Source organism: Dreissena polymorpha, chromosome 7, assembly GCF_020536995.1.
Source record: "Dreissena polymorpha isolate Duluth1 chromosome 7, UMN_Dpol_1.0, whole genome shotgun sequence".
In the NCBI taxonomy this organism is placed as follows: Eukaryota; Metazoa; Mollusca; class Bivalvia; order Myida; family Dreissenidae; genus Dreissena; species Dreissena polymorpha.
Genome location: NC_068361.1, coordinates 2,121,288 through 2,148,682, shown reverse-complemented (window position 1 = coordinate 2,148,682; position 27,395 = coordinate 2,121,288). Strand labels below are relative to the sequence as shown.

Here is a 27,395-nt window from a genome sequence, read left to right as displayed (position 1 = left end):
GAACTTATTTATTAAAAGAATGATATGAAGAAGTAGATACAAACGTAAACCTCTATAAAGGGCATACCGGGGATTGCATCATAAAAAGGAACATATGTGGTCATAAACAATCTCTGATTTTTTTTACACTGGCAGTCAACACCTGCAATACTGTCAAAAATTTCAAGTGGCACAATTCATAATTAATATAAAAATAAATATTATCCGAGTCACTTTTTTGAATCTGGCCTCTCACATATTTTGTTCTCATTTTCAGTGCCTCCCAAGTTCAACTTTGACAACCCTGAAGATGAGCAGATAGACTTCAACATCGTGGAAGGGGACAGGGTTGTGTTGCCGTGCAATGTCCAGGGTGACCCCAGGCCCCAGATAACATGGTAGGTCACTTTACATATGAGCCTTGCTCTAGAAAAACAGGGCTTAATGCACCTGCGTAAAGTATCATCCCAGATTAGCCTGTGCAGGTTATCTGTTCTGTGTGCATTTTATCTTCTCTGTGTACATGTTATCTGCTCTGTGTAAAGGTTATCTGCTCTCTGTACATTTAATATGCTCTCATGTTATCTGCTCTGTTTACAGCTTATCTGCTATATACACAGGTTATCTGCTCTGTGTACATGTTATCTTCTCTGTGTATGGGTTTCTCTGTGTACAGGTTATCTGCTCCTTGTACATATTATCTGCTCTGTGTTCAAATTCTGCTCTGTGTACAGGTTATTTGCTCTGTGTTAAGGTTATCTGCTCTGTGTACAGGTTATCTGCTATGTCTAAAGGTTATCAGCTTTATGTCACATTATCAGCTCTGTGTACATGTTATCTGCTTTCAGGTTATATGCTCTGTGTACATTTTATCTGCTCTGTGCACAGGTTATCTGCTCTTTGTGCAGGTTATATGCTCTCAGGTTATCTGCTCTGTGTACAGGTTACCTGCTCTGTGTACAGGTTATCTGCTCTGTGAACGGCTTATATGCTGTGTGTACAGGTTATCTGCTCTGTGTTCATGTTATCTGTTCTGTGTTCAAGTTATCTGCTCTGTGTACAGGTTAGCTGCTGTGTGTTCAGATTATCTGCTCTGTGTACATGTTATCTGATCTGTGTTCAAGTTATCTGCCCTGTGTACATGATATCTGCTTTGTGCACAGGTTATCTGCTCTGTGTACATGTTAGCTGCTGTGTGTACATGTTATCTACTCTGTGTACTGGTTATCTGCTCTGTGCACAGGTTTTCTGCTCTGTGTACAGGTCATCTGCTCTGTATTCAGGTTCAAGGATGAGAGCCCTATCTCGCTCACAGACTACCACTACTTCATCAATGAGGACGGCAGTCTGGAGATCTACTCCGCCGAGGCCATAGATACAGGGCTGTACCGTTGCCAGGCAACCAATGAGGCGGGGGAAGTTGAGAAGATTGTCAACCTATTCGTACAAGGTTGCCATTTTTAGCCATTTTGAGCTGTTTTTCTCAGTGGTCAATTAACAGTATTCCAGTAATATATTGGTGCTCAGTTATCTCAGTTATCCATTTTTAAAGACATATATCAGTGGTCAATTAACAGTATTCCAGTAATACATTGGTGCTCAGTTATCTCAGTTGTCCATTTTTAAAGACATATATCAGTGGTCAATTAACAGTATTCCAGTAATATATTGGTGCTCAGTTATCTCAGTTGTCCATTTTTAAAGACATATATCAGTGGTCAATTAACAGTATTCCAGTAATATATTGGTGCTCAGTTATCTCAGTTATCCATTTTTAAAGACATATATCAGTGGTCAATTAACTGTATTCCAGTAATATATTGGTGCTCAGTTATCTCAGTTGTCCATTTTTAAAGACATATATCAGTGGTCAATTAACAGTATTCCAGTAATACATTGGTGCTCAGTTATCTCAGTTGTCCATTTTAAAAGACATATATCAGTGGTCAATTAACAGTATTCCAGTAATATATTGGTGCTCAGTTATCTATTTTAAGAAATATTACATTGGTCAATTAACTGTGTTATAGTAAATCGTTTTGGTGACCAAGATTGAGTGGGCACAGTTATGAAAATAATCAATTATTATTCTACTTCAATCAGAGGTATGGGTATAACATTGTTTCTGTAGAAACAATCTATGCATGGCATTATTATAGAATTTCTATATTTGCCTGCATCAAGCATTATAAAGCAAAAGAATGATAATTACTATTAAAATTTATCAATGTGAAACACTTGATTAAATGGATTTGAAAAATGACTTAAAACTTGGAATCAACATTATTTTGATTTCTTTTTTACACACACCTGTTCATTTAACTTTTTGAATGTGTTTTTCTTCAATACCGGTATTCTGTCTACACTTAGAGTATAACAAGTATAACTGTTTATTCCAAGATTGATGTCTTATTCCAACTTCACATAGAGATTGATTACAAAAAGGAAACTACTTTTGAATTAATATGAGAATTTATGTCTAATTTATGTTTAAATATTATATATTTCTTGAAGTACTTTTTAATGCTGTGATTATGTCAACACATTTTTGCGCCTTTCTCAAAAACAACACCATTTAACCCTTTACCAGATATGTATTTTCAATTTTTCACACATTTGTAGTCCCTTAGAAAGTTTTATTAATTGAAGACCTTTCTTACTATATTCAAGTTTTTAAATCTTTATCTCCAAACCATTGGTACTGATGAGCAGCAAACAGCATAAAACCTGAACAGACTGCAAGATACTCACATGCTGTTTTGGTTTTTATGCTGTTTGAACATAGCCAATTTTACTTTGCTTCTAAGTGGGAAAGGGTTAAATTTGCTTTTCCAAATCTACACACTAATCCTCTTTACAGGTTAATTTTCTGGAATGGTGAGCATGCAAAATGAAAGAAATGTTTAGTCCCATTTCTGTGTGTTAGCCAAAGTGGACATATTGGTAGCCTCCTTTCTGTATGTCAATCATTTGTCAAAGAAATCTGGATCCTGCAAATAATGCAAAATAACTGATTCAAAAGATAGTTATATATGAATCTTGATATACTTAAAAATGACAACATGAGGATTTTGCATTAGCTCTTATTTTTCCAGGACAGGTCAGGGCACTCAAAAAAACAAAATCTAATATTGTAACAACATACATATTGCAGGAGATCAAGATAAATGGTGAACGCAATAACCCATACCTTTGCCTTTTGCCAGTCTGTGATTTCCTTTATATATATATATTTATCACATGCTATACCCTGTTTCCCATGTAATACAACCATTACATATTTTTTTATATTACACATGTGTAATACAACATTTTTAAGCTTTTTTCATTGGCTTAGTTTTTGTTTATTGACAATCGCATTTTGTTATTTTGCTATATGACGTTGCAACGTCAAATGACGTCACGAAATGTAAACAACATTCGGGATTTATCATTATGTTTGCGTAAATATTTATTTAATTTGCTCATTTAAAAGTATGTTATAAAAAAAGATCTGACACTCTGTGTCATATCATACCATATTTTATTAAACTCGTCCAGGAAATTCGTTAGTAAGCTGGCCAAACGCTCGCTTACTAACAAAATTCGTGAACTCGTTTAATAAAATATGGTATGATATGACAACTCATTCCAGATCCTATATATATATGATATTTTGGGTTTCAATATTAAGTATAAAATTATTTTAGTTTACCCATGGATCATTTATGCAAACTTGATTTCCATCAGAGACTTTGTACTTTGCAGTTCCACCAACTATTGCTGGTGATCCGAATGAAAAATACATCGTAATAGAGAATGAAACAGTCGTGTTACCATGCGTTGCTAAGGGCATACCACTCCCAAAAGTAGCCTGGCGGAAGAACTTTATGCCGTTCGAACCAACAGACTCCGAGAGGTATCTGCTTGGAGATCATGGACTGACGATTACAAGCGTACAAGTCGAGGACAAGGCCATCTATGAATGCATCGCATCCAACAATGGGGGTGAAGAGACAAAAGTCCTTGTACTCGTAGTTCAAGGTCAGTTATGAAAAAAATATTATGAGTCTGGATCTGAGAAAACAGAGCTAAATGCATGTGAATATAGTATCGTACCGGGGCCCGTATTCACCAACCGATTCTTAGACTTAAGAATAAAGAATAGACTTGGAACCAAGAAAAATGTGTTCAGTGTTTGAATATATACAGGCCTCCACTGGTGATTATGTAATTAACAAAATGTTCTATATGAAGAATAATATAGATAGAGATGTTTACTGCAGAGTTTGACTCAAAATTAAAGAAATTCTTGAATATTCTAATTTAAAGAATTTTCTTTATTCGTAGACTTAAATCTAAGAATCATTTGGTGAATACGGGCCCAGACCAGCCTGTGCAGTCCGCACATGTTAGTAAGGAAAGAAACTTCCTTTCCTGGTGTTTTTTGTGTTCAAAGGTCTCTTCTTAGCGATAATTCAGTTTAGGCGTTAAATGTAGTCCCTGATTTGCCTGTGTGGACTGCACAGGCTAATCAGTGACACAACTTTATTCACATGTTAAGCTTAGTATTCTCAGAGCAAGGCTAACATGAATTTCAAATAAAAGTATTGAATATTGGGCAGGAAAATGTGTCTGATATCCCAGTGCTTGAAATTTGTACTTTAGATAAGGTATGTGGCCTTAACCCTTTTCCACATAAATTCGTATTTTCACGCATTTGTAGTCTCTTAGAAAGTTAAATTTAATTTAAGACCTTTCTTAATAGGCTCAAGGTTTTAAGGCCTCATCTCAAAACCCTAGATACTAATGAGCAGCAAACAGCATAAAACCAGAACAGACTGCGAGTTACTCGCAGGCTGTTCTGGTGTTATTCTGTTTGCACATAGCCATTTCCACTTTGCTTCTAAGTAGGAAAGGGTTAATGCTGAACATGGAACGAGCTTATCTTATCGACACTTAGCTTGTATTCTATTTATCCCATTATTTTATCCTTTTTTACTGTCATTTAAAATAGCTGATTTTTTTTACAACATATAATGCATATTTTAAATAAACAAAATGATGTCATTATAATGAGCATGACAGCTTTATTCCAACAGTTATGAAAGAAAGACAAGCTCATAGCATTTGTAAATTTACTTTTCTGGGTTTATAAACAAAAAATCATGTGAGATAAAAATTAAAAGACAACTTTCAACAAGGCAACAGAGAATCTTTTAAGAATCTTTATGAATGAGTGAGCCTGTTTTCTGATCCTTTTTCCTGGAAACAAGCGGCACAGATTCAGGGCTTGAATTACTTTTTTTTTTCAACTCGCAAAAAATTGCTAGTTGTTAATATTTCAACTCGCATTTTTTATTTCCAACTCGCAATACAAGTTTTCTTTTTTTATTTTAACTAAAAACTTCAAAGCAACATTGTAACACAATTGAGTGTAAAGAGTATTTTTTTTTATATCAGTTATATCATCCAAAGTTAATGCCTCGGTCCATATGGGGCGACATCTGGCCTTTTGCTACTGTTGCCACTGATCCACCACCTATTCACAGCTCTGCGTGGCTGGAACCCCTCATTATCTCTGATAGAGATTCGCATTAATTGGTCCATCCTTTCAGTGCTTAGTGAACATCGCCAATCACTTTTTATCCTTTTCATAACAGAAAAGCATCTTTCACACTCAGCATTGCTGAGGGGGTAGAGACCAATCAGATGAATCAGCAAAAGAATGTTGGAGAACTCTTTCCTGTCAACATCTTCTCGGCTAATACGCTTGTATATACTGAGAGGATTTTTGCCAGTAAAGTGTTGGTTTCTTGAAATGTATAATTTTAAATATTTCCATTCATTGAGTACTTGATTTTCATCAACACCTGCATTGAGCATTGGTTCTCTAAAATGGTTAAGTAGAATGCCAATTTCACCATTCCCATATATATTCAAGGCTTCTCCTTGCTGATCATCTGGCCAGTTTTTGGGATCAAAGACGTGACACGAGACAAACATCTCATCTGTGTTCAAGTTTCCTAACCTTACATTTATACAATCAGTAACAGAGAGCACTAGTCTTTGTTTTTCATTGTTTAGAGATACATCATCAACCACATTGTGCAATGTTTCACCCTCATACACATTACCAACTAGTTTATTTCTAAATGACTGTATGTTCTCTCCATCATTCTCAGGGCTTGAATTACTTTTTTTTTTCAACTCGCAAAAAATTGCTAGTTGTTAATATTTCAACTCGCATTTTTTATTTCCAACTCGCAATACAAGTTTTCTTTTTTTATTTTAACTAAAAACTTCAAAGCAACATTGTAACACAATTGAGTGTAAAGAGTATTTTTTTTTATATCAGTTATATCATCCAAAGTTAATGCCTCGGTCCATATGGGGCGACATCTGGCCTTTTGCTACTGTTGCCACTGATCCACCACCTATTCACAGCTCTGCGTGGCTGGAACCCCTCATTATCTCTGATAGAGATTCGCATTAATTGGTCCATCCTTTCAGTGCTTAGTGAACATCGCCAATCACTTTTTATCCTTTTCATAACAGAAAAGCATCTTTCACACTCAGCATTGCTGAGGGGGTAGAGACCAATCAGATGAATCAGCAAAAGAATGTTGGAGAACTCTTTCCTGTCAACATCTTCTCGGCTAATACGCTTGTATATACTGAGAGGATTTTTGCCAGTAAAGTGTTGGTTTCTTGAAATGTATAATTTTAAATATTTCCATTCATTGAGTACTTGATTTTCATCAACACCTGCATTGAGCATTGGTTCTCTAAAATGGTTAAGTAGAATGCCAATTTCACCATTCCCATATATATTCAAGGCTTCTCCTTGCTGATCATCTGGCCAGTTTTTGGGATCAAAGACGTGACACGAGACAAACATCTCATCTGTGTTCAAGTTTCCTAACCTTACATTTATACAATCAGTAACAGAGAGCACTAGTCTTTGTTTTTCATTGTTTAGAGATACATCATCAACCACATTGTGCAATGTTTCACCCTCATACACATTACCAACTAGTTTATTTCTAAATGACTGTATGTTCTCTCCATCATTCTGACCTAAATCATGAAGGCTTTCATTAGCACTCTGGACTTTAGTTAAAGCACTTGAAAGGACCAAGTCTTCTCTTTGAAACTGCAAGGAAACTGCAGAGATAGTACCAAGTAAATCTTTCATAAAGTGGATATACCAAAGAAATTTGAACTGCATCATCTTTTTTAATATTCCTTTTGCTTTAGCCCTATACTCAGAACCATTAGAATGGTCCTCAGCATAATTCATCATATGCATGACAAGCACCTTCCAGTTTTTTATCAATTTACTAATTGCTCTTAGCTTGTGGTCTACCCATCGTGTCCCATTGCATCTTTCTGGTTTGGTAAAGTGGGTATCCATGACTTCTGCTATCTCTGCAGCTTCCTTGCAGCGCTTTGATGACCCTCTGTAGAAATAAAATATACTGGTCAACACATCAACAACAGTTTGAAGGTATTCCTGCTTAAAGCAGTCTTTCAGAGCAAGCTCTAGACGATGAGCAATACACCATATTGCTAGGATCCAAGGCGCATTTCCTGTTTCACGAATGTTCTGAATAACACCATTTCTACCACCCATCATAACTGACGCACCATCTGAACACATAGCAATTGTTTTATTTTTATAGTCTGGCATCTCAAACTCATCAAAAGCAGCATCAATAGCTTTCAGGATACCGTCTGCTTTCGTATTTTCAGGCTCAACCAGTTTTAAAAAGAAATTTCTTGGTTCAAAGTCATCAATAGCACGTACTAGAATGCACTCTTTTTCAGAATTTGAGTTGTCTGTTGTACCGTCACAATATATGCTTAGAAATGGAGAGTCATGTAAGATTTTCTTAAGATCATCAAAGTAGCAACCAGCAATGTGCGTAATAAACTCAACACACGCCTTGTCATTTATGTATGTATCACCGAGATCAATGCCATTTTCATTTTGCAACTTACACAGCTCAGCAAAATCAGTAAATGGTTTGGCATGTGAAGCTATAAAATAAGCCGTCCTAAAAAGTTTATCCAACTTATCTTGCGCTTTCTCATCTAATTTCATTAAACTTTGCTGAATCGGTGTGGGTTTATTGGCTGTTTTCTTCTGAGCTGCAGCCTTGATATCAACTGCTCTCTTGTGACAGTCAGACTCCTTGTGGAATTTCACAGATTCTTTCTTTATGGAGGTACAGCCAGTAACAAACTGAAATATAAAAAGGGATAAAAGTGAGTGTTGAGAAAAAAATCCATGTGATACAAATAGGCAAATTAAGTCTACCATGATTAGACAGCTCCTGTAGGAGTATTTGTCTATTCAGGGTACACTTCATTTGCGAATGAAGACTCAAGGTGTCACTGGCCAAACATCAATCAAATAAATGATAAAAATTTGCGGATGAAAATTACTTACTGACGAAGTTTGGTCAGCTCTGTGTTCCACACATATTTCGCAGAACATCTTACACACATTGCCGTCTTGGTCTCTCTCCGTGTTCAAAGTTATTTTTAGCTCGTCTTCCCATTTCTTAACTGTTTTGGGACTGGGATTAGTTCTTCGGCATTTCTTTTTATCTGGTTCGGCCTCGGCTTTTTTGTCTTCCACAGAGGAGACGGAGGAATTCGCCACAAAAAAGCTAGTTATTTTTTTAGTAGACGACATTTTTGAGTTTTTAAATCGTCTGCTAAACGTGTTCCGTCTATTTATAAGAATGAGGAATTAACGAAATGAGCTTCGTTTTAAAAAAAACTTCATACTGAATAACTATCGCCAATTTTCACTTAAGAAGGGAATAACATACTTTCAATTGCAATAATATAATTTTCAATGTTCTTTACTAACTATATCGGCAGAAAGATACAGTGCAGAGCGTAAATATATTTTAAAAAATATTTCGTAAAATTATTTCTGCTAGAACGGAAGTAACCGCTGAAATACATTATGCAAATTAGGGTAATTCCAATTTTCAGATCTATTTTTAGATCGAAACTAGACGGGGTTTAATTATTTTCGTACTTGGTCGGAAGACTTTCGATCGGCGAACAAATCTTGTATTTAATCCAAGATCTTTAAGCACCTTGTTTGTTTTTTCCCCAACTCGCAAAAAATGGCGAGTATCTAAATGTTGCACTCGCATTTTAGACGTGTTTTTTAAAATGTACTCGCAAATGGCCTGTTTGCGAGTGCTTAATTCGAGCCCTGATTCTGACCTAAATCATGAAGGCTTTCATTAGCACTCTGGACTTTAGTTAAAGCACTTGAAAGGACCAAGTCTTCTCTTTGAAACTGCAAGGAAACTGCAGAGATAGTACCAAGTAAATCTTTCATAAAGTGGATATACCAAAGAAATTTGAACTGCATCATCTTTTTTAATATTCCTTTTGCTTTAGCCCTATACTCAGAACCATTAGAATGGTCCTCAGCATAATTCATCATATGCATGACAAGCACCTTCCAGTTTTTTATCAATTTACTAATTGCTCTTAGCTTGTGGTCTACCCATCGTGTCCCATTGCATCTTTCTGGTTTGGTAAAGTGGGTATCCATGACTTCTGCTATCTCTGCAGCTTCCTTGCAGCGCTTTGATGACCCTCTGTAGAAATAAAATATACTGGTCAACACATCAACAACAGTTTGAAGGTATTCCTGCTTAAAGCAGTCTTTCAGAGCAAGCTCTAGACGATGAGCAATACACCATATTGCTAGGATCCAAGGCGCATTTCCTGTTTCACGAATGTTCTGAATAACACCATTTCTACCACCCATCATAACTGACGCACCATCTGAACACATAGCAATTGTTTTATTTTTATAGTCTGGCATCTCAAACTCATCAAAAGCAGCATCAATAGCTTTCAGGATACCGTCTGCTTTCGTATTTTCAGGCTCAACCAGTTTTAAAAAGAAATTTCTTGGTTCAAAGTCATCAATAGCACGTACTAGAATGCACTCTTTTTCAGAATTTGAGTTGTCTGTTGTACCGTCACAATATATGCTTAGAAATGGAGAGTCATGTAAGATTTTCTTAAGATCATCAAAGTAGCAACCAGCAATGTGCGTAATAAACTCAACACACGCCTTGTCATTTATGTATGTATCACCGAGATCAATGCCATTTTCATTTTGCAACTTACACAGCTCAGCAAAATCAGTAAATGGTTTGGCATGTGAAGCTATAAAATAAGCCGTCCTAAAAAGTTTATCCAACTTATCTTGCGCTTTCTCATCTAATTTCATTAAACTTTGCTGAATCGGTGTGGGTTTATTGGCTGTTTTCTTCTGAGCTGCAGCCTTGATATCAACTGCTCTCTTGTGACAGTCAGACTCCTTGTGGAATTTCACAGATTCTTTCTTTATGGAGGTACAGCCAGTAACAAACTGAAATATAAAAAGGGATAAAAGTGAGTGTTGAGAAAAAAATCCATGTGATACAAATAGGCAAATTAAGTCTACCATGATTAGACAGCTCCTGTAGGAGTATTTGTCTATTCAGGGTACACTTCATTTGCGAATGAAGACTCAAGGTGTCACTGGCCAAACATCAATCAAATAAATGATAAAAATTTGCGGATGAAAATTACTTACTGACGAAGTTTGGTCAGCTCTGTGTTCCACACATATTTCGCAGAACATCTTACACACATTGCCGTCTTGGTCTCTCTCCGTGTTCAAAGTTATTTTTAGCTCGTCTTCCCATTTCTTAACTGTTTTGGGACTGGGATTAGTTCTTCGGCATTTCTTTTTATCTGGTTCGGCCTCGGCTTTTTTGTCTTCCACAGAGGAGACGGAGGAATTCGCCACAAAAAAGCTAGTTATTTTTTTAGTAGACGACATTTTTGAGTTTTTAAATCGTCTGCTAAACGTGTTCCGTCTATTTATAAGAATGAGGAATTAACGAAATGAGCTTCGTTTTAAAAAAAACTTCATACTGAATAACTATCGCCAATTTTCACTTAAGAAGGGAATAACATACTTTCAATTGCAATAATATAATTTTCAATGTTCTTTACTAACTATATCGGCAGAAAGATACAGTGCAGAGCGTAAATATATTTTAAAAAATATTTCGTAAAATTATTTCTGCTAGAACGGAAGTAACCGCTGAAATACATTATGCAAATTAGGGTAATTCCAATTTTCAGATCTATTTTTAGATCGAAACTAGACGGGGTTTAATTATTTTCGTACTTGGTCGGAAGACTTTCGATCGGCGAACAAATCTTGTATTTAATCCAAGATCTTTAAGCACCTTGTTTGTTTTTTCCCCAACTCGCAAAAAATGGCGAGTATCTAAATGTTGCACTCGCATTTTAGACGTGTTTTTTAAAATGTACTCGCAAATGGCCTGTTTGCGAGTGCTTAATTCGAGCCCTGAGATTTCACAATTCTAAAAATGGAAACCACTAAGACTCCGATGTGAATATCCTCAAACAAACTCTTCTTAGAGTTAGTTTGGCTTCATAATGTTTATGAAATATTGCCCAGTGTGGAACTTAATTCTGAAGGATTGAAAGTAGTCATAGAAATGATCGTATATTGATAGATGGCTTTTATAGGAAATTTTAGAATAATAGCTCTGTCTATATGACATACAGAGTTATTTCTGTTTGTTAATTTTTCTTGAGCCAGGCATCAATTCATAAATATTATAGTGAACCAATACTGGCCTCCATGTTTTCAGTTCTCTAAGTAATTATGGAAACCAACAACACAGAGTTAACAGTTCTCAACGTGGACACAGTATTATTGGCTTCATATTAAATACTGGTCCCTCATGTTTTCAGTTCCCCCAGTCATCCTGGAAACCAACAACACAGAGTTCACAGTTCTCAACATGGACACAGTAGTATTGGCTTCATATTAAATACTGGTCCCTCATGTTTTCAGTTCACCCAGTCATCCTGGAAACCAACAACACAGAGTTCACAGTTCTCAACGTGGACACAGTAGTATTGGCTTCATATTAAATACTGGTCTGTCATGTTTTCAGTTCCCCCAGTCATCCTGGAAACCAACAACACAGAGTTCACAGTTCTCAACGTGGACACAGTAGTATTGGCTTCATATTAAATACTGGTCCCTCATGTTTTCAGTTCCCCCAGTCATCCTGGAAACCAACAACACAGAGTTCACAGTTCTCAACATGGACACAGTAGTATTGGCTTCATATTAAATACTGGTCCCTCATGTTTTCAGTTCCCCCAGTCATTCTGGAAACCAACAACACAGAGTTAACAGTTCTCAACGTGGACACAGTAGTATTGGCTTCATATTAAATACTGGTCCCTCATGTTTTCAGTTCCCCCAGTCATCCTGGAAACCAACAACACAGAGTTCACAGTTCTCAACGTGGACACAGTAGTATTGGCTTCATATTAAATACTGGTCCCTCATGTTTTCAGTTCCCCCAGTCATCCTGGAAACCAACAACACAGAGTTCACAGTTCTCAACGTGGACACAGTAGTATTGGCTTCATATTAAATACTGGTCCCTCATGTTTTCAGTTCCCCCAGTCATCCTGGAAACCAACAACACAGAGTTCACAGTTCTCAACGTGGACACAGTAGTAGTGGCTTCATATTAAATACTGGTCCCTCATGTTTTCAGTTCCCCCGGTCATTCTGGAAACCAACAACACAGAGTTCACAGTTCTCAACGTGGACACAGTAGTATTGGCTTCATATTAAATACTGGTCCCTCATGTTTTCAGTTCCCCCGGTCATTCTGGAAACCAGCAACACAGAGCACAGAGTTCACAGTTCTCAACGTGGACACAGTAGTATTGGCTTCATATTAAATACTGGTCCCTCATGTTTTCAGTTCCCCCAGTCAACCTGGAAACCAACAACACAGAGTTCACAGTTCTCAACGTGGACACAGTAGTATTGGCTTCATATTAAATACTGGTCCCTCATGTTTTCAGTTCCCCCAGTCATCCTGGAAACCAACAACACAGAGTTCACAGTTCTCAACGTGGACACAGTAGTATTGGCTTCATATTAAATACTGGTCCCTCATGTTTTCAGTTCCCCCAGTCATCCTGGAAACCAACAACACAGAGTTCACAGTTCTTAAGGGGGACACAGTTCGGCTCCACTGTGAGAACTCTGGTGACCCCCGACCTCTTGTGGAGTGGAAGAAGGATGAGACGATGTTGGCGCTGTTTGATGACGTCAGTGGCCTCAAACTCGTTGATACAGGGTCGATAGTGATTGGTGCTGCCCGGATTGAACACTCAGGGACCTACGTGTGCATTGTGACCAATGAGGCTGGTATTGCAACCCGGGACTTCACTGTAAAAGTAGACGGTAATGAATAAATAGTGTTTGTATATGAGCATATGATCTGGAAAATTGGGCTTAATGCATGTGCAATAAGTGTTGTCCTGTATTAACATGGGGCAGTCTTCACAGGCAAATCAGGGACGACACTTTCAGCCTGAATTAGATTTTCATTTAGAAGAGACTGACTTCAAACGAAAAGTTAAAGCAGAAAATGTTTTCCCTGGTTAGCTTGTGGGGACTTCACTCTTGATGCCTATGCCTATGTCAGGCGCTTGGCAGGATGGTAATTCCTTGGTCTCAATTCAATTAGCCGCTGGGTAGGCAAATGGCCTTGTCAGAACATCTCAAACCATTGACCTCTTGCTTCACAAACAAACGCAGGATAAAATGTTTATGTTGAGAAATAATTCAAATTCAATTTTCAATATTTGCATCTGGCTCACTTACTTTAGTATTGAAAAAATAATAAAATCTGAAGTCCTTCTTGTTAAAATGAAGTAGTTGGAGACATCATAAGATATTATGCGTTCTATATCTTTTAGAAAGTACCTGTTGTGTTTTGTATGATTTTAAGCTCAGGTTAGAAAAAGCAGCATCAACATTTTGAAACAATAATTACAAAAGTATCAATGCAGTAATAAGCATTGAAGCACTTTGATCAATATTTCACTTAAACTGACCTGTCTTCTAGTCAGGAGCGTTATTTTGCTTGTTTAAAGAAAGGCATACAAGCTTCTTTGAATCTATGGCAATATCATCATTTTACCAGACTGTGAACAAGTCTTATCTGGTTTAAAGCGGGTATATACTATCTTGTCAAATATTTATTAATTAATATAAAATGTGTAAAAACTTACTATACATATATTTCAATATAAACAAAAATTAAAGTAAAGAAGAATATATGTCGAAAAATGCGAAATAAGCCAGATATTTAATTCTGAAATCGAAAAAGGCTGTACAGCCGAATTCGCCAGCATGTATATCATGCATGTACGATGTGAATCTAAATTTAGTTTAACGGTTCTTTTTAAATTCCTGCAGCGATATCGATTCATACGACACACAAACACTCACTAAAAAGATGAATGCATCGGTTATTGTAGGAAAATATGTACGAATTATCTTCGTCACAATCGGCTCGGGTCGCTAATTTGTATTTGCTGCATTTTATGAAATTCGTCTGAAATGTATCACTTTTTCTTGCATATTGTGTGTTATTATAACATATTTGTATCAATATATACAATTTAACACATACAAAAATCATATATACCCGCTTTAATGCAATATGTCATGAATAGTTTAATTGTTCACTTAAACTCATAGTACCTGTTTCTCAGACCCGCCCCAGCTGCCCAATAACCTGACAACCTATAAAGACGTAGTCGAGGACAATGCTCTGATCCTTCGTTGCCCGGCAACGGGCACCCCACCACCCATCATCACATGGTACAAAGATGGCACAATCATCTCCGGAGATCAGGTGAGGGGTCATGTTTTTTAAAGTGGAACTTGCCAGCAGTAAATCAAACCCTTTTCCACTCAGAATCAAAGGGAACATATGCAGCCATCTTAAGACAAGAACAGCTTATGAGTAACTCACAGGTTTCATGATGTATGTTGCTCATCAGTATCTAATGATTGGAAAGAAGCTTATAAGTTTGAATCTAGTAAGAAAGGTTGTACATTTTATTTGAATTTCTTAGGGAGCACAAACACACCAATGTGTGTGTCTGAGTGCTTAAAGGTTAAGATATAATGGCGTCTATCGGTTGGTTCCCTTGTTTCAGCTTGGGGTGGTGATACTGGAGGATGGTTCCCTGCAGTTGCTCTCTGCTGAGGCAGAAGACTCAGGCCTTTACACATGTGAGGCATCAAACTACGTGGGAACCGTCAACCACAATGTTACCGTCAAGGTGTGGGGTATGTGTCATTTTTGTGTCTTTAGTATTACGAGTAACGCAATAAAACTTAAGTCAGACTGTGTGTGTATTTTCACTGATCATTTACCCGAATATAAGAAAGAAATGTCCCATACCGATTGTGTCTCTTGTGTGGTTAATTAGTATGTGTTGAAAATGTTAAAATTTAAATGACTGAAAAGCTTATTTAAAATATGGCAGGTAGGAGAATGTCTCTGTAAACCCAAGACTTGTAGGTGCAGTCAAGCTTATTTTTTTTAATTTTAAATGAATAAGCCAGCAAACAAGTTAGTCAACTGGTAGTAAAATCTTGAAGTCACTTTTCTGGTTTTCACTACTCATTGTCATTTGACCAATTGAAGTAGAAGCCCTCTCTTTTACTCCAGTACCACCAAAACTGACTGGGCCTGACAAGGGCAAGGAAGGAGCAGTGGACAATCCCAAGGTCATCCTAGGTCAGAATGTGACCTTGACCTGTCCAGTGGAAGGTGACCCTGACCCAGAGATCACTTGGTTGAGGTAAGTGCATGTGCACTGGTGTGACCTGAACCTTTCAAGTGGAGGTTGACCCTGACCCAGAGATCACCTGGTTGGTGTTAGTTAATGTGCACTCGTGTGACCTTGACCTTTCAAGTGGAGGTTGACCCTGACCCAAAGATCACCTGGTTGAGGTGAGTATATGTGCACTGGTGTGACCTTGACCTGTCCAGTGGGGGATCACCCTGACCCAGAGTTTAGGTAAGTACATTACTGTGCACTGGTGTGACCTTGACCTGTCAAGTTGGGGATTACCCTGACCCAGAGGTTTCTTGGTTGAGGAAAGTACATGTGTACTGGAGTGACCTTGACCTGTCCAGTAGAAGGTGACCCTTAACCATAGATCACATGGATGAGGTTCGTACCTGTGCACTGGTGTGACCTTGACCTGTCTAGTAGAAGGTTACCCTTAATCAAAGAACATCTGATTTGGGTGAGTAGATATTCACTGGTGTAACCTTGATCTGTCCAGTGGGATGTGACCCTGACCCAAAGATCTCCTTGTTGAGGTAAGTGCATGTGCTTTGGTGTGACCTGACCTGTCCAGTGGGGGATAGTCTCTGACCCAGAGATCACCTGGTTGAGGTAAGTACATGAGCACTGGTGTCACCTTGACCTGTCCAGTGGGGGTAGTCTCTGACCCAGAGATCTCCTGGTTGAGGTAAGTACATGTGCACTGGTGTCACCTTGACCTGTCCAGTGGGGGTAGTCTCTGACCCATAGATCACCTGGTTGAGGTAAGTACATGTACACTGGTGTCACCTTGACTTGTCTAGTGGGGGTAGACCCTGACCCAGAGATCTCCTGGATGAGGTAAGTACATGTGTACTGGTGTCACCTTGACCTGTCCAGTGTGGATAGTCTCTGACCCAGAGATCTCCTGGATGAGGTAAGTACATGTGCACTGGTGTCACCTTGACTTGTCCAGTGGAGGTAGTCTCTGACACAGAGATCACCTGGTTGAGGTAAGTACATTTGCACTGGTGTCACCTTGACCTGTCCAGTGGGGGTAGATCCTGACCCAGAGATCACCTGGTTGAGGTAAGTACATGTGCACTGGTGTCACCTTGACCTGCCTAGTGGGGGTAGATCCTGACCCAGAGATCTCCTGGATGAGGTAAGTACATGTGTCCTGGTGTCACCTTGACCTGCTTAGTGGGGGTAGATCCTGACCCAGAGATCACCTGGATGAGGTAAGTACATGTGCACTGGTGTCACCTTGACCTGTCCAGTGGGGGTAGACCCTGACCCAGAGATCTCCTGGTTGAGGTAAGTACATGTGCACTGGTGTCACCTTTACCTGTCCAGTGGGGGTAGACCCTGACCCAGAGATCTCCTGGATGAGGTAAGTACATGTGCACTGGTGTCACCTTGACCTGTCCAGTGGGGGTAGTCTCTGACCCAGAGATCACCTGGATGAGGTAAGTACATGTGCACTGGTGTCACCTTGACCTGTCCAGTGTGGATAGTCTCTGACCCAGAGATCTCCTGGTTGAGGTAAGTACATGTACACTGGTGTCACCTTGACCTGTCCAGTGTGGATAGTCTCTGACCCAGAGATCTCCTGGTTGAGGTAAGTACATGTACACTGGTGTCACATTGACCTGTCCAGTGTGGATAGTCTCTGACCAAGAGATCACCTGGTTGAGGTAAGTACATGTACACTGGTGTCACCTTGACTTGTCTAGTGGGGGTAGACCCTGACCCAGAGATCTCCTGGATGAGGTATGCACATGTGTACTGGTGTCACCTTGACCTGTCCAGTGTGGATAGTCTCTGACCCAGAGATCTCCTGGATGAGGTAAGTACATGTGCACTGGTGTCACCTTGACTTGTCCAGTGGAGGTAGTCTCTGACCCAGAGATCACCTGGTTGAGGTAAGTACATGTGCACTGGTGTCACCTTGACCTGTCCAGTGGGGGTAGATCCTGACCCAGAGATCACCTGGTTGAGGTAAGTACATGTGCACTGGTGTCACCTTGACCTGCCTAGTGGGGGTAGATCCTGACCCAGAGATCTCCTGGATGAGGTAAGTACATGTGTCCTGGTGTCACCTTGACCTGCTTAGTGGGGGTAGATCCTGACCCAGAGATCACCTGGATGAGGTAAGTACATGTGCACTGGTGTCACCTTGACCTGTCCAGTGGGGGTAGACCCTGACTCAGAGATCTCCTGGTTGAGGTAAGTACATGTGCACTGGTGTCACCTTGACCTGTCCAGTGGGGTTAGACCCTGACCCAGAGATCTCCTGGATGAGGTAAGTACATGTGCACTGGTGTCACCTTGACCTGTCCAGTGGGGGTAGTCTCTGACCCAGAGATCACCTGGATGAGGTAAGTACATGTGCACTGGTGTCACCTTGACCTGTCCAGTGTGGATAGTCTCTGACCCAGAGATCTCCTGGTTTAGGTAAGTACATGTACACTGGTGTCACCTTGACCTGTCCAGTGTGGATAGTCTCTGACCCAGAGATCTCCTGGTTGAGGTAAGTACATGTACACTGGTGTCACCTTGACCTGTCCAGTGTGGATAGTCTCTGACCAAGAGATCACCTGGTTGAGGTAAGTACATGTACACTGGTGTCACCTTGACCTCTCCAGTGGGGATAGTCTATGACCCAGAGATCACCTGGTTGAGGTAAGTACATGTGCACTGGCGTCACCTTGACCTGTCCAGTGGGGGTAGTCTCTGACCCAGAGATCACCTGGTTAAGGTAAGTACATGTGCACTGGTGTCACCTTGACCTGCCTAGTGGGGGTAGTCTCTGACCCAGAGATCACCTGGTTAAGGTAAGTACATGTGCACTGGTGTCACCTTGACCTGTCCAGTGGGGGTAGTCTCTGACCCAGAGATCACCTGGTTAAGGTAAGTACATGTGCACTGGTGTCACCTTGACCTGTCTAGTGGGGGTAGTCTCTGACCCAGAGATCTACTGGTTGAGGTAAGTACATGTGCACTGGTGTCACCTTGACCTGTCCAGTGGGGGTAGTCTCTGACCCAGAGATCTACTGGTTGAGGTAAGTGCATGTACACTGGTGACCAGTAAGTAGACATCCTTGGCCAGAACTTGACTCATCTTTATTATGCATGATTGTTTTTATTTCATGTTATACATTTGTATGAATCATGTTTGAATATTTTTATCCTTTGTTGAGCATCATAAGTATCATGACCTTTTTTCAGTAGCATAAACATTTTTATAAACATTACTTATAGGATGATATGTATATGTAGAATGGCATATATGTTTCAGTATTGTTGCCCAAACATTAAACTTATTTATCTTCTTTTTTCCTGAAATTTAGGTTTAATATGAAAGGAATTGTCAGTCTCAGTTCAATGATTAAGTTATCAGAGATTATGCAGGTATAGAATTAGTGTCTGCATATTATTTTGGTTAAAGCCCGCTGTTCAACGGCCTTTCTAGTCTTTGGAAAGCTGTTTTTTGACATCTTGAAAATGTAATCATTCCAATTGGTCCACAGTTGTTATTTTCAATACAAATGTCATAAATACCATTACAGAAATGGCTTCCCACTGAGCGAGACAGAAGACATGGAGTTCAAGTATTCGTTGTCGTATGATGCACGGGAGCTTACAATTTTTGAAGTGCAGGTTGCAGACACAGCACGTTTCATGTGTACAGCAAAGAATCTGGCCGGAGAAACAGATAAAAGCTTTGACCTTGATGTCTATGGTATTAATATTTTACAGTTGATTTTATACAGGAAAGCTTTGACCTTGTTGTCTACTGTATTAACATCTTATAAATGATTGTGTGACTATAAATACTTTCACCCAGTACTGAGGCAGTGCCCAGGACCAATTGTCTCCACTTCAGAACTAAGCATGTTTTCTAAATTCCTATCCTGTATAGGTCAAGTGAAATGGCAAAGAGAGCCTACCGGAATCTTACCAAATAATGACAAAATCTAGACGTCATCACTTCCAGTCTAAAGAAGCATTTTATATTATATTTAATGCATATTAATGAAATAGTGAAGATTATCAGGGATATTATTTCTTTTTTTCCCAGAAGGGACTTCTTAAAAAAATGGTTTTATTAGATCTGAAGTAAGTTTTCATGTATATCATTTGCCTGTTCATTGTAGAAAAGTCATAAATAGTAAGAAGGAATAAAAATATGTTTTTCAGTTCCACCAGCCATTGATACAGACATGGCTTCACCTGAGAAGAACGTGGTGATTCAGGATAGCTCGCTCTACATCGACTGCCCTGTCTCGGGAGTGCCAAGGCCCAAAGTCACATGGTTTGATCTTCACTTACTATAAAAAACAATACCAGTAAATGTTCTTTGGGTATTCAGAACTTTTATTCAGTAATTTAGCTTGATTAAACCATTTATTAAACCTGGTTGAACCCATAATTTAAATCAAGTTTACCTTCAATTTAACCAGTTTTATTCAGTTATTTATTTTATTCATTCATTTGACCTGGTTAAGCATTATTTTTTTAAAGTTTAATCTTTAATTTAACCTGGTTTAATCACGAATTTAACACTGGATAACCATTATACCATTACATGCCCCATATGTTTGTTCACCAGGTAACCTTGTATTTAACCTGGTTAAGCCATGAATTTAACCCTGTGTAACCATTACACCATTACATGCTCCATATGTATGTTTACCAGGTAACCTTTAATTTAAACCAGTTAAAAGCTGTTGTTTGTTGACCTGGTATAAAGATGGAGAGCTGTTGTTTGTTGACCAGGTATAAAGATGGAGAGCTGTTGTTTTTTGACCAGGTATAAAGATTTAGAACTGTTGTTTGTTCACCAGGTATTAAGATGGAGAGCTTTTGTTTGTTGACCAGGTATAATGATGGGAAGCTGTTGTTTATTCACTAGGTATAAAAATCAAGAGGTGTTGTTTATTGACCAGTTATAAAGATAGAGAAGTGTTGTTTATTGACCAGGTATAAAGATGGAAGACTGTTGTTTGTTGACCAGGTATATAAAGATGGAGAGGTGTTGTTTGTTGACCAGGTATAAAGATGGAGAGCTGTTGTTTATTGACCAGGTATTAAGATGGAGAGCTGTTGTTTATTCACCAGGTATAAAGGTGGAGAGCTGTTGTTTGTTGACCTGGTATAAAGATTGATAACGGTTTGTTGACCAAGTATTAAGAGAGGGAAAGGTGTCATTTATTGACCAGGTATAAAGATGGAGAGCTTTTTTATTGACCAGGTATAAAGATAGAGAAGTGTTGTTTATTGACCAGGTATAAAGATAGAGAAGTGTTGTTTACTGACCAGGTATAAAGATAGAGAAGTGTTGTTTATTGACCAGGTATAAAGAAATAGAAGTGTTGTTTATTGACCAGGTATGAAGATGGAGTGCTGTTGTTTATTGACCAGGTATAAATATGGAGAGCTGTTGTTTATTGACCGGGTATAAACATAGAGAAGTGTTGTTTATTGACCAAGTATAAAGATAGAGAAGTGTTGTTTATTGACCGGGTGTAAACATAGAGAAGTTTTGTTTATTGACCAGGTATAAGGACAGAGAAGTGTTGTTTGTTGACCTGGTATAAAGATGGAGAGCTTTTGTTTATTGCCCAAGTATAAAGATGGAGAAGTGTTGTTTATTTACTAGGTATAAAGATAGAGAAGTGTTGTTTGTTGACCAGGTATAAAGATAAAGAAGTGTTGCTTATTGACCAAGTATAAAGATGGAGTGCTCTTGTTTGTTGACCAGGTATAAAGATAGAGAAGTGGTGTTTGTTTACCAGGTATAAATATAGAGAAGTGTTGTTTATTGATCAGGTATAAAGATGGAGAGCTGTTGTCCCCAGAACTTGACCCCAACCTGCGTCTCCATGCCGACGGGCGGCGTCTGGAGATCAAGGAGGCACGGGTGTCCGATGCTGGCGAGTATGTCTGCGTCGGAGAAAACATAGCGGGGTCTGCAGAGAACAAGTTTGATGTTGATGTGCATGGTATGTGAGATGTGAATATCAGTGGTGAAACGCATAACATAGACCATGTAGCTATTGATAGTAGATTGTGAATGAAAAAAGTGGATATTTTAATTTATTAAGGTGTGACCATTCATTATCTTAAAAGTATGATATATAAAAAACACACTCAAATATCTTCTCTTTTTTAACTCAATGGTAATTTTTGCTATCTCTCTACTTATTCACCAAAGACAAACAATTACAATAGCCTCTATATGTTGGTCAGCAATTGTTAGTTGGTCCATTTGTTTGTCTACTCTTAACTCTATAGTCCTTGATATATGAAATTAGCATCCCGGTATTAAGAACCCCCCCCCCCCCCACACACACACACACCAATTACAGATTATTTAATCTTATTTTTATTTTATCAAATTGAAGATTTTTTGTTGTTGTTCAGTGGGTCATAACATTAACAAAGGGAACTAGTTTTATTAATATTTGAAAATGATCTATATAATTATATTTATATGAGAAAGAATACAATTATGTGCAAAACATTTAATTACATTGTGTATTTTTTCATTAATTGAGTCTTATGTGTTCGAAGTCCCACCAAAGATTGACAGGCCAGGGGAGATAAGCAAACCTGAAATCGTCAAGAACGACACTATCAGCCTCACGTGTCCAGCAGCAGGTGTGCCCATCCCAGAGATCACTTGGTACAAGAATGGCATCGAGATTGGAGCAAACTCGAGTCAGTTCAAGTTGTTGAACGATGGTTGGACCCTTGAGATTGTGTCTGCTCAGATAGCTGACAGTGCAAGGTATATGTGGTCTGCTGCCAATGTAGAGTTTGTGTTGTCTGCTGACAGTGCAAGGTATATGTGGTCTGCTGACAATGTAGAGTTTGTGTCGTCTGCTGACAGTGCAAGGTATATGTGGTCTGCTGCCAATGTAGAGTTTGTGTTGTCTGCTGACAGTGCAAGGAATATATGTGGTCTGCTGACAATGAAGAGTTTGTGTCGTCTGCTGACAGTGCAAGGTATATGTGGTCTGCTGACAATGTAGAGTTTGTGTTGTCTGCTGACAGTGCAAGGTATATGTGGTCTGCTGACAATGTAGAGTTTGTGTTGTCTGCTGACAGTGCAAGGTATATGTGGTCTGCTGACAATGTAGAGTTTGTGTCGTCTGCTGACAGTGCAAGGTATATGTGGTCTGCTGACAATGTAGAGTTTGTGTCGTCTGCTGACAGTGCAAGGTATATGTCGTCTGCTGACAATGTAGAGTTTGTGTCGTCTGCAGACAGTGCAAGGTATATGTGGTCTGCTGACAATGTAGAGTTTGTGTTGTCTGCTGACAGTGCAAGGTATATGTCGTCTGCTGACAATGTAGAGTTTGTGTTGTCTGCTGACAGTGCAAGGTCTATGTCGTCTGCTGACAATGTAGAGTTTGTGTCGTCTGCTGACAGTGCAAGGTATATGTCGTCTGCTGACAATGTAGAGTTTGTGTTGTCTGCTGACAGTGCAAGGTCTATGTCGTCTGCTGACAATGTAGAGTTTGTGTCGTCTGCTGACAGTGCAAGGTATTTGTCGTCTGCTGACAATGTAGAGTTTGTGTTGTCTGCTGACAGTGCAAGGTATATGTCGTCTGCTGACAATGTAGAGTTTGTGTCGTCTGCTGACAGTGCAAGGTCTATGTCGTCTGCTGACAGTGCAAGGTATATGTCGTCTGCTGACAGTGCAAGGTATATGTCATCTGCTGACAGTACAAGGTATATGTCGTCTGCTGACAGTACAAGGTATATGTCATCTGCTGATAGTACAAGGTATATGTCGTCTGCTGACAGTACAAGGTATATGTCATCTGCTGATAGTACAAGGTATATGTCGTCTGCTGACAGTACAAGGTATATGTCGTCTGCTGACAATATAGAGTTTGTGTCGTCTGCTAACAGTGCAAGGTCTATGTCTTCTGCTGACAATATAGACTTTGTGTCGTCTGCTGACAGTGCAAGGTATATGTTGTCTTCTGACAATGTAGAGTTTGTGTCGACTGCTGACAGTGCAAGGTATATGTCGTCTGCTGACAGTGCAAGGTATATGTCGTCTGCTGACAGTGCAAGATATATCTTCTGCTGACAATATAGACTTTGTGTTGTCTGCTGACAGTGCAAGGTATATGTTGTCTGCTGACAATGAAGAGTTTGTGTCGTCTGCTGACAATGCAAGGTATATGTCGTCTGCTGACAGTGCAAGGTATATGTTGTCTGCTGACAGTGCAAGATATATCGTCTGCTGACAATATAGACTTTGTGTCGTCTGCTGACAGTGCAAGATATATCGTCTGCTGACAATGTAGAGTTTGTGTCGTCTGCTGACAGTGCAAGGTATATGTCGTCTGCTGACAGTGCAAGATATATCGTCTGCTGACAATATAGACTTTGTGTTGTCCGGTGACAGTGCAAGGTATATGTTGTCTGCTGACAATGTAGAGTTTGTGTCGTCTGCTGACAGTGCAAGGTATATGTCTACTGCTGACAGTGCAAGGTACACTTCAACACCGTTATTTCGAAGTCGTCGGGACCGTTAAAAAAACTTCGGATTAACGATAATTCGAAATAAACATTTGACAGAAGACTTCTTTGATTCTGTTAAAATAAAACATTGTGGAAGTCGCATAGCAATAGATTTCCACTTGTAACAAACGGAGGAATAAAAAGAATCTTTTTCTTGTTTTTATTTTTGTCTAATTACAGAACATATAAAATATAACGAATAGCACAAATTATCAGACATACAAACATATGAATACATTTTCGGAAATGAATTAACTTTTTTTAACTAATACGCGATGTCTCTCTGAACACCAGCTTTCGCACAGACGACAAAAGTGTATTTATCGGCTTTTGACGTGCCACGACAAGGTGTGAAAATACGCTCAGTATTTTGCAGTTTTGACTTCGGATTAAAGATTGATAATAAGTTGCGAATTATAGTGTTGGGACCGACTGAATCACTTCGAAATAACGATTTCTTCGGTTTAACGAAGTTCGGATTAACAATGAAATTTGACATTAAACAAAGAAGAACCAAAATCGGGATCCGAAACATACTTCGAAATAACGGTGACTTCCGATTATCGTTGTTCGAAATAACGGTGTTGAAGTGTATATGTCTTCTGCTGACAGTGCAAGGTATTTGTCTTCTGCTGACAGTGCAAGGTATATGTCGTCTGCTGACAGTGCAAGGTATATGTTGTCTGCTGACAGTGCAAGGTATATGTTGTCTGCTGACAATGTAGACTTTGTGTCGTCTGCTGACAGTGCAGGGTATATGTTGTCTGCTGACAATGTAGACTTTGTGTCGTCTGCTGTTAGTGCAAGGTATATGTCGTCTGCTGACAGTACAAGGTATATGTCATCTGCTGACAGTACAAGGTATATGTCGTCTGCTGATAGTGCAAGGTATATGTCATCTGCTGATAATACAAGGTATATGTCGTCTGCTGACAGTACAAGGTATATGTCATCTGCTGACAGTACAAGGTATATGTCATCTGCTGACAGTACAAGGTATATGTCGTCTGCTGATAGTGCAAGGTAAATGTCGTCTGCTGACAATGTTGAGTTTGTGTCTTCTGCAAACACATGGGATAGATAGCATACACTCCATTTATTTTGTTAATAAAGTGTCTTAATGAGGTAATTACCTCTGATATAATTAATAAAACTCTGTGAAAACAAATACAAGGATACTGGGAGCCAGTTGGGTTGTTTGATTGTGATAATTACTGAAGAATCTTTTATGGTTTCAGGTACAAATGTAAATATGGATTTAAAAATAATATTTTCTGGTCATTTTTAAACTTATTGTTCTTGCATAAACGTCAATTTTCCAAAAGGATTTAAAGATATTTTAGTTGTTACAAGAATAACAAAGATTTTGCTGTTAAATGAGGATGATGATAATAAGCAGACCAACTGTCTTATAAAGTTGTCACATGCCTTCAGCAGCCACTTTGACCACTTCCCTAATGACTTGCTGCTTATTCAGGTTAGATTAAAATATCCTTGGAACCACATCCCTGGACTTGCTGCTTATTCAGGTTAGACTGAATTATGCTGGGAACCACCTCCCTTGACTAGCAGCTTATTCAGGTTAAACTGAATTATGCTGGGAACCACTAACCTTGACTTGCAAATTTTTTAGGTTAGACTGAATTGTGCTGGGAACCCCTTGACTTACTGCTTATTCAGGTTTTACTGAATTATGCTGGGAACCACTTCCCTTGACTTGCTGCTTATTCAGGTTAGACTGAAATATGCTGGGAACCACTAACCTTGACTTGCAAATTATTCAGGTTAGACTAAATTATCCTGGGAACCACTTCCAATGACTTGCTGCTTATTCAGGTTAGACAAAATTATCCTGGAAACCACTTTCCTTGACTTGCTGCGTATTCAGGTTTTAGTGAATTATGCTGGGAACCACTTATCTTGACTTGCCACTTATTCAGGCTTGACTGAATTATGCTGGGAACCACTTCCCTTGACTTGCTTACTTATTCAGGTTAGACTGAATTATGCTGGGAACCACTACCCTTGACATGCCACTTATTCAGGTTAGACTGAATTATGCTGGGAACCACCTCCCTTGACTTGCAGCTTATTCAGGTTAAACTGAATTATGCTGGGAACCTCTTACCTTGACTTGCAAATTATGCAGGTTAGACTGAATTATGCCGGGAACCACCTCCCTTGACTTGCTGTTTATTCAGTTTAGACTGGATTATCCTGGGAACCACTTTCCTTGACTTGCAGCTTATACAGGTTAGACTGACTTATGCTGGGAACCACGTACCTTGACTTGCTGCTTATTCAGGTTAAACTGAATTATGCTGGGACTTAAAAATTGTGAATGTTAACAGTACTGTACTTGAAAATCCTTTGTATTTGCCAGGTTCATATGTCTTGCTTAAAACTCTGAGGGATTATTAAGTTTGGTGCTTTAAAATGCTTTGTTTTCAGGTACACATGTAGTGCTAATGACTCTCCTGGATTAAGGGTATTTTAAAATCCTTTGTATTATCCAGATGTACATGTCGTTCTAAGAACCTCTCTGGATTATTGATAACGGTATTCAAAATCCTTTGTATTATTCAGGTACACATGTCGTGCTACAAATGCCGCTGGAGAGAGTGAGAAAGTGTTTGATCTTAATGTGCTGGGTAAGTACTGATAGTGACATTAGGGTCCCTAACAAGGTTTAAAACCATATGATATCGCTCCCTTGTTGCAAAAAAGTACCATGTGACATTGAAATAAGAAGGCACATGGTACCTGTTTGCACCAACGGGGCAATATTGCTTTGGTTGTGTAAAAAAAAGAGCTGTTTGAATGTTCACAGATGCCACATTGAACTTATGGATTTTTTTACACATAATGAGATGACATGAACCTTGAAAATATTATTCACTTTTGTAACTTTACAGACGTAAATTGTTCACATCCGTATTTTGAACTTTCTTATTGCTAAGTGTTTTTAACAATTTGAAGAACTTTGTTAAACTGGTTTGTGTTTGAATGTGATTCTGGCAATTAAATCAAAATATTTTAATTTTTAAAATGAATTAAGAGTAAGCACAATATGGGCAAAGTTGTAAGTAATTTTAATTGATATAACCATTTTATTGTATGCTTTTTGGAGTTTTATAGAGAAATGTCAG

The 27,395-nt window shown here is 38.8% G+C and overlaps 2 protein-coding genes across 3 annotated transcripts in view; one reads left to right on the top strand and one right to left on the bottom strand.

The window, feature by feature from the left end:
• The window catches only part of LOC127839462 (hemicentin-1-like), a 178,954-nt gene that overhangs the window by 34,014 nt on the left and 117,545 nt on the right, over positions 1–27,395 (top strand). Inside the window, exons 19-30 of the mRNA XM_052367842.1 lie at positions 257–377; positions 1,263–1,429; positions 3,727–4,002; positions 13,028–13,309; positions 14,629–14,771; positions 15,079–15,211; positions 15,597–15,729; positions 19,272–19,444; positions 19,903–20,017; positions 21,535–21,707; positions 22,279–22,495; positions 26,833–26,897. Coding sequence (XP_052223802.1) covers positions 257–377; positions 1,263–1,429; positions 3,727–4,002; positions 13,028–13,309; positions 14,629–14,771; positions 15,079–15,211; positions 15,597–15,729; positions 19,272–19,444; positions 19,903–20,017; positions 21,535–21,707; positions 22,279–22,495; positions 26,833–26,897 — 1,998 coding nt within the window. The remainder of the gene's footprint in view (positions 1–256; positions 378–1,262; positions 1,430–3,726; positions 4,003–13,027; positions 13,310–14,628; positions 14,772–15,078; positions 15,212–15,596; positions 15,730–19,271; positions 19,445–19,902; positions 20,018–21,534; positions 21,708–22,278; positions 22,496–26,832; positions 26,898–27,395) is intronic.
• Positions 6,153–11,364, bottom strand: LOC127839463 (zinc finger protein 862-like). Of its 2 annotated transcripts, none has more exons than XM_052367844.1 (2): positions 10,586–11,364; positions 6,153–8,206 (listed from the first exon to the last, which is right to left on the bottom strand). In XM_052367844.1, the coding sequence occupies exons 1-2, from the start codon at positions 10,832–10,834 to the stop codon at positions 6,332–6,334; spliced, it is 2,124 nt and encodes a 707-aa protein (XP_052223804.1). In that variant the 5' UTR covers positions 10,835–11,364; the 3' UTR covers positions 6,153–6,331. The 2 variants fall into 2 exon arrangements, with proteins under 2 accessions (XP_052223804.1, XP_052223803.1); XM_052367843.1 differs by lacking the exon at positions 10,586–11,364 and adding an exon at positions 8,414–9,203.

Bases quoted from the DNA above. Each gene is read 5' to 3' on its own strand.
- LOC127839463 (XM_052367844.1), bottom strand. From the start codon at position 10,834: ATGTCGTCTACTAAAAAAATAACTAGCTTTTTTGTGGCGAATTCCTCC. The intron at 8,207-10,585 runs GTAAGTAATTTT...TTTATATTTCAG, and splicing joins GAGCTGACCAAACTTCGTCA to TTTGTTACTGGCTGTACCTC.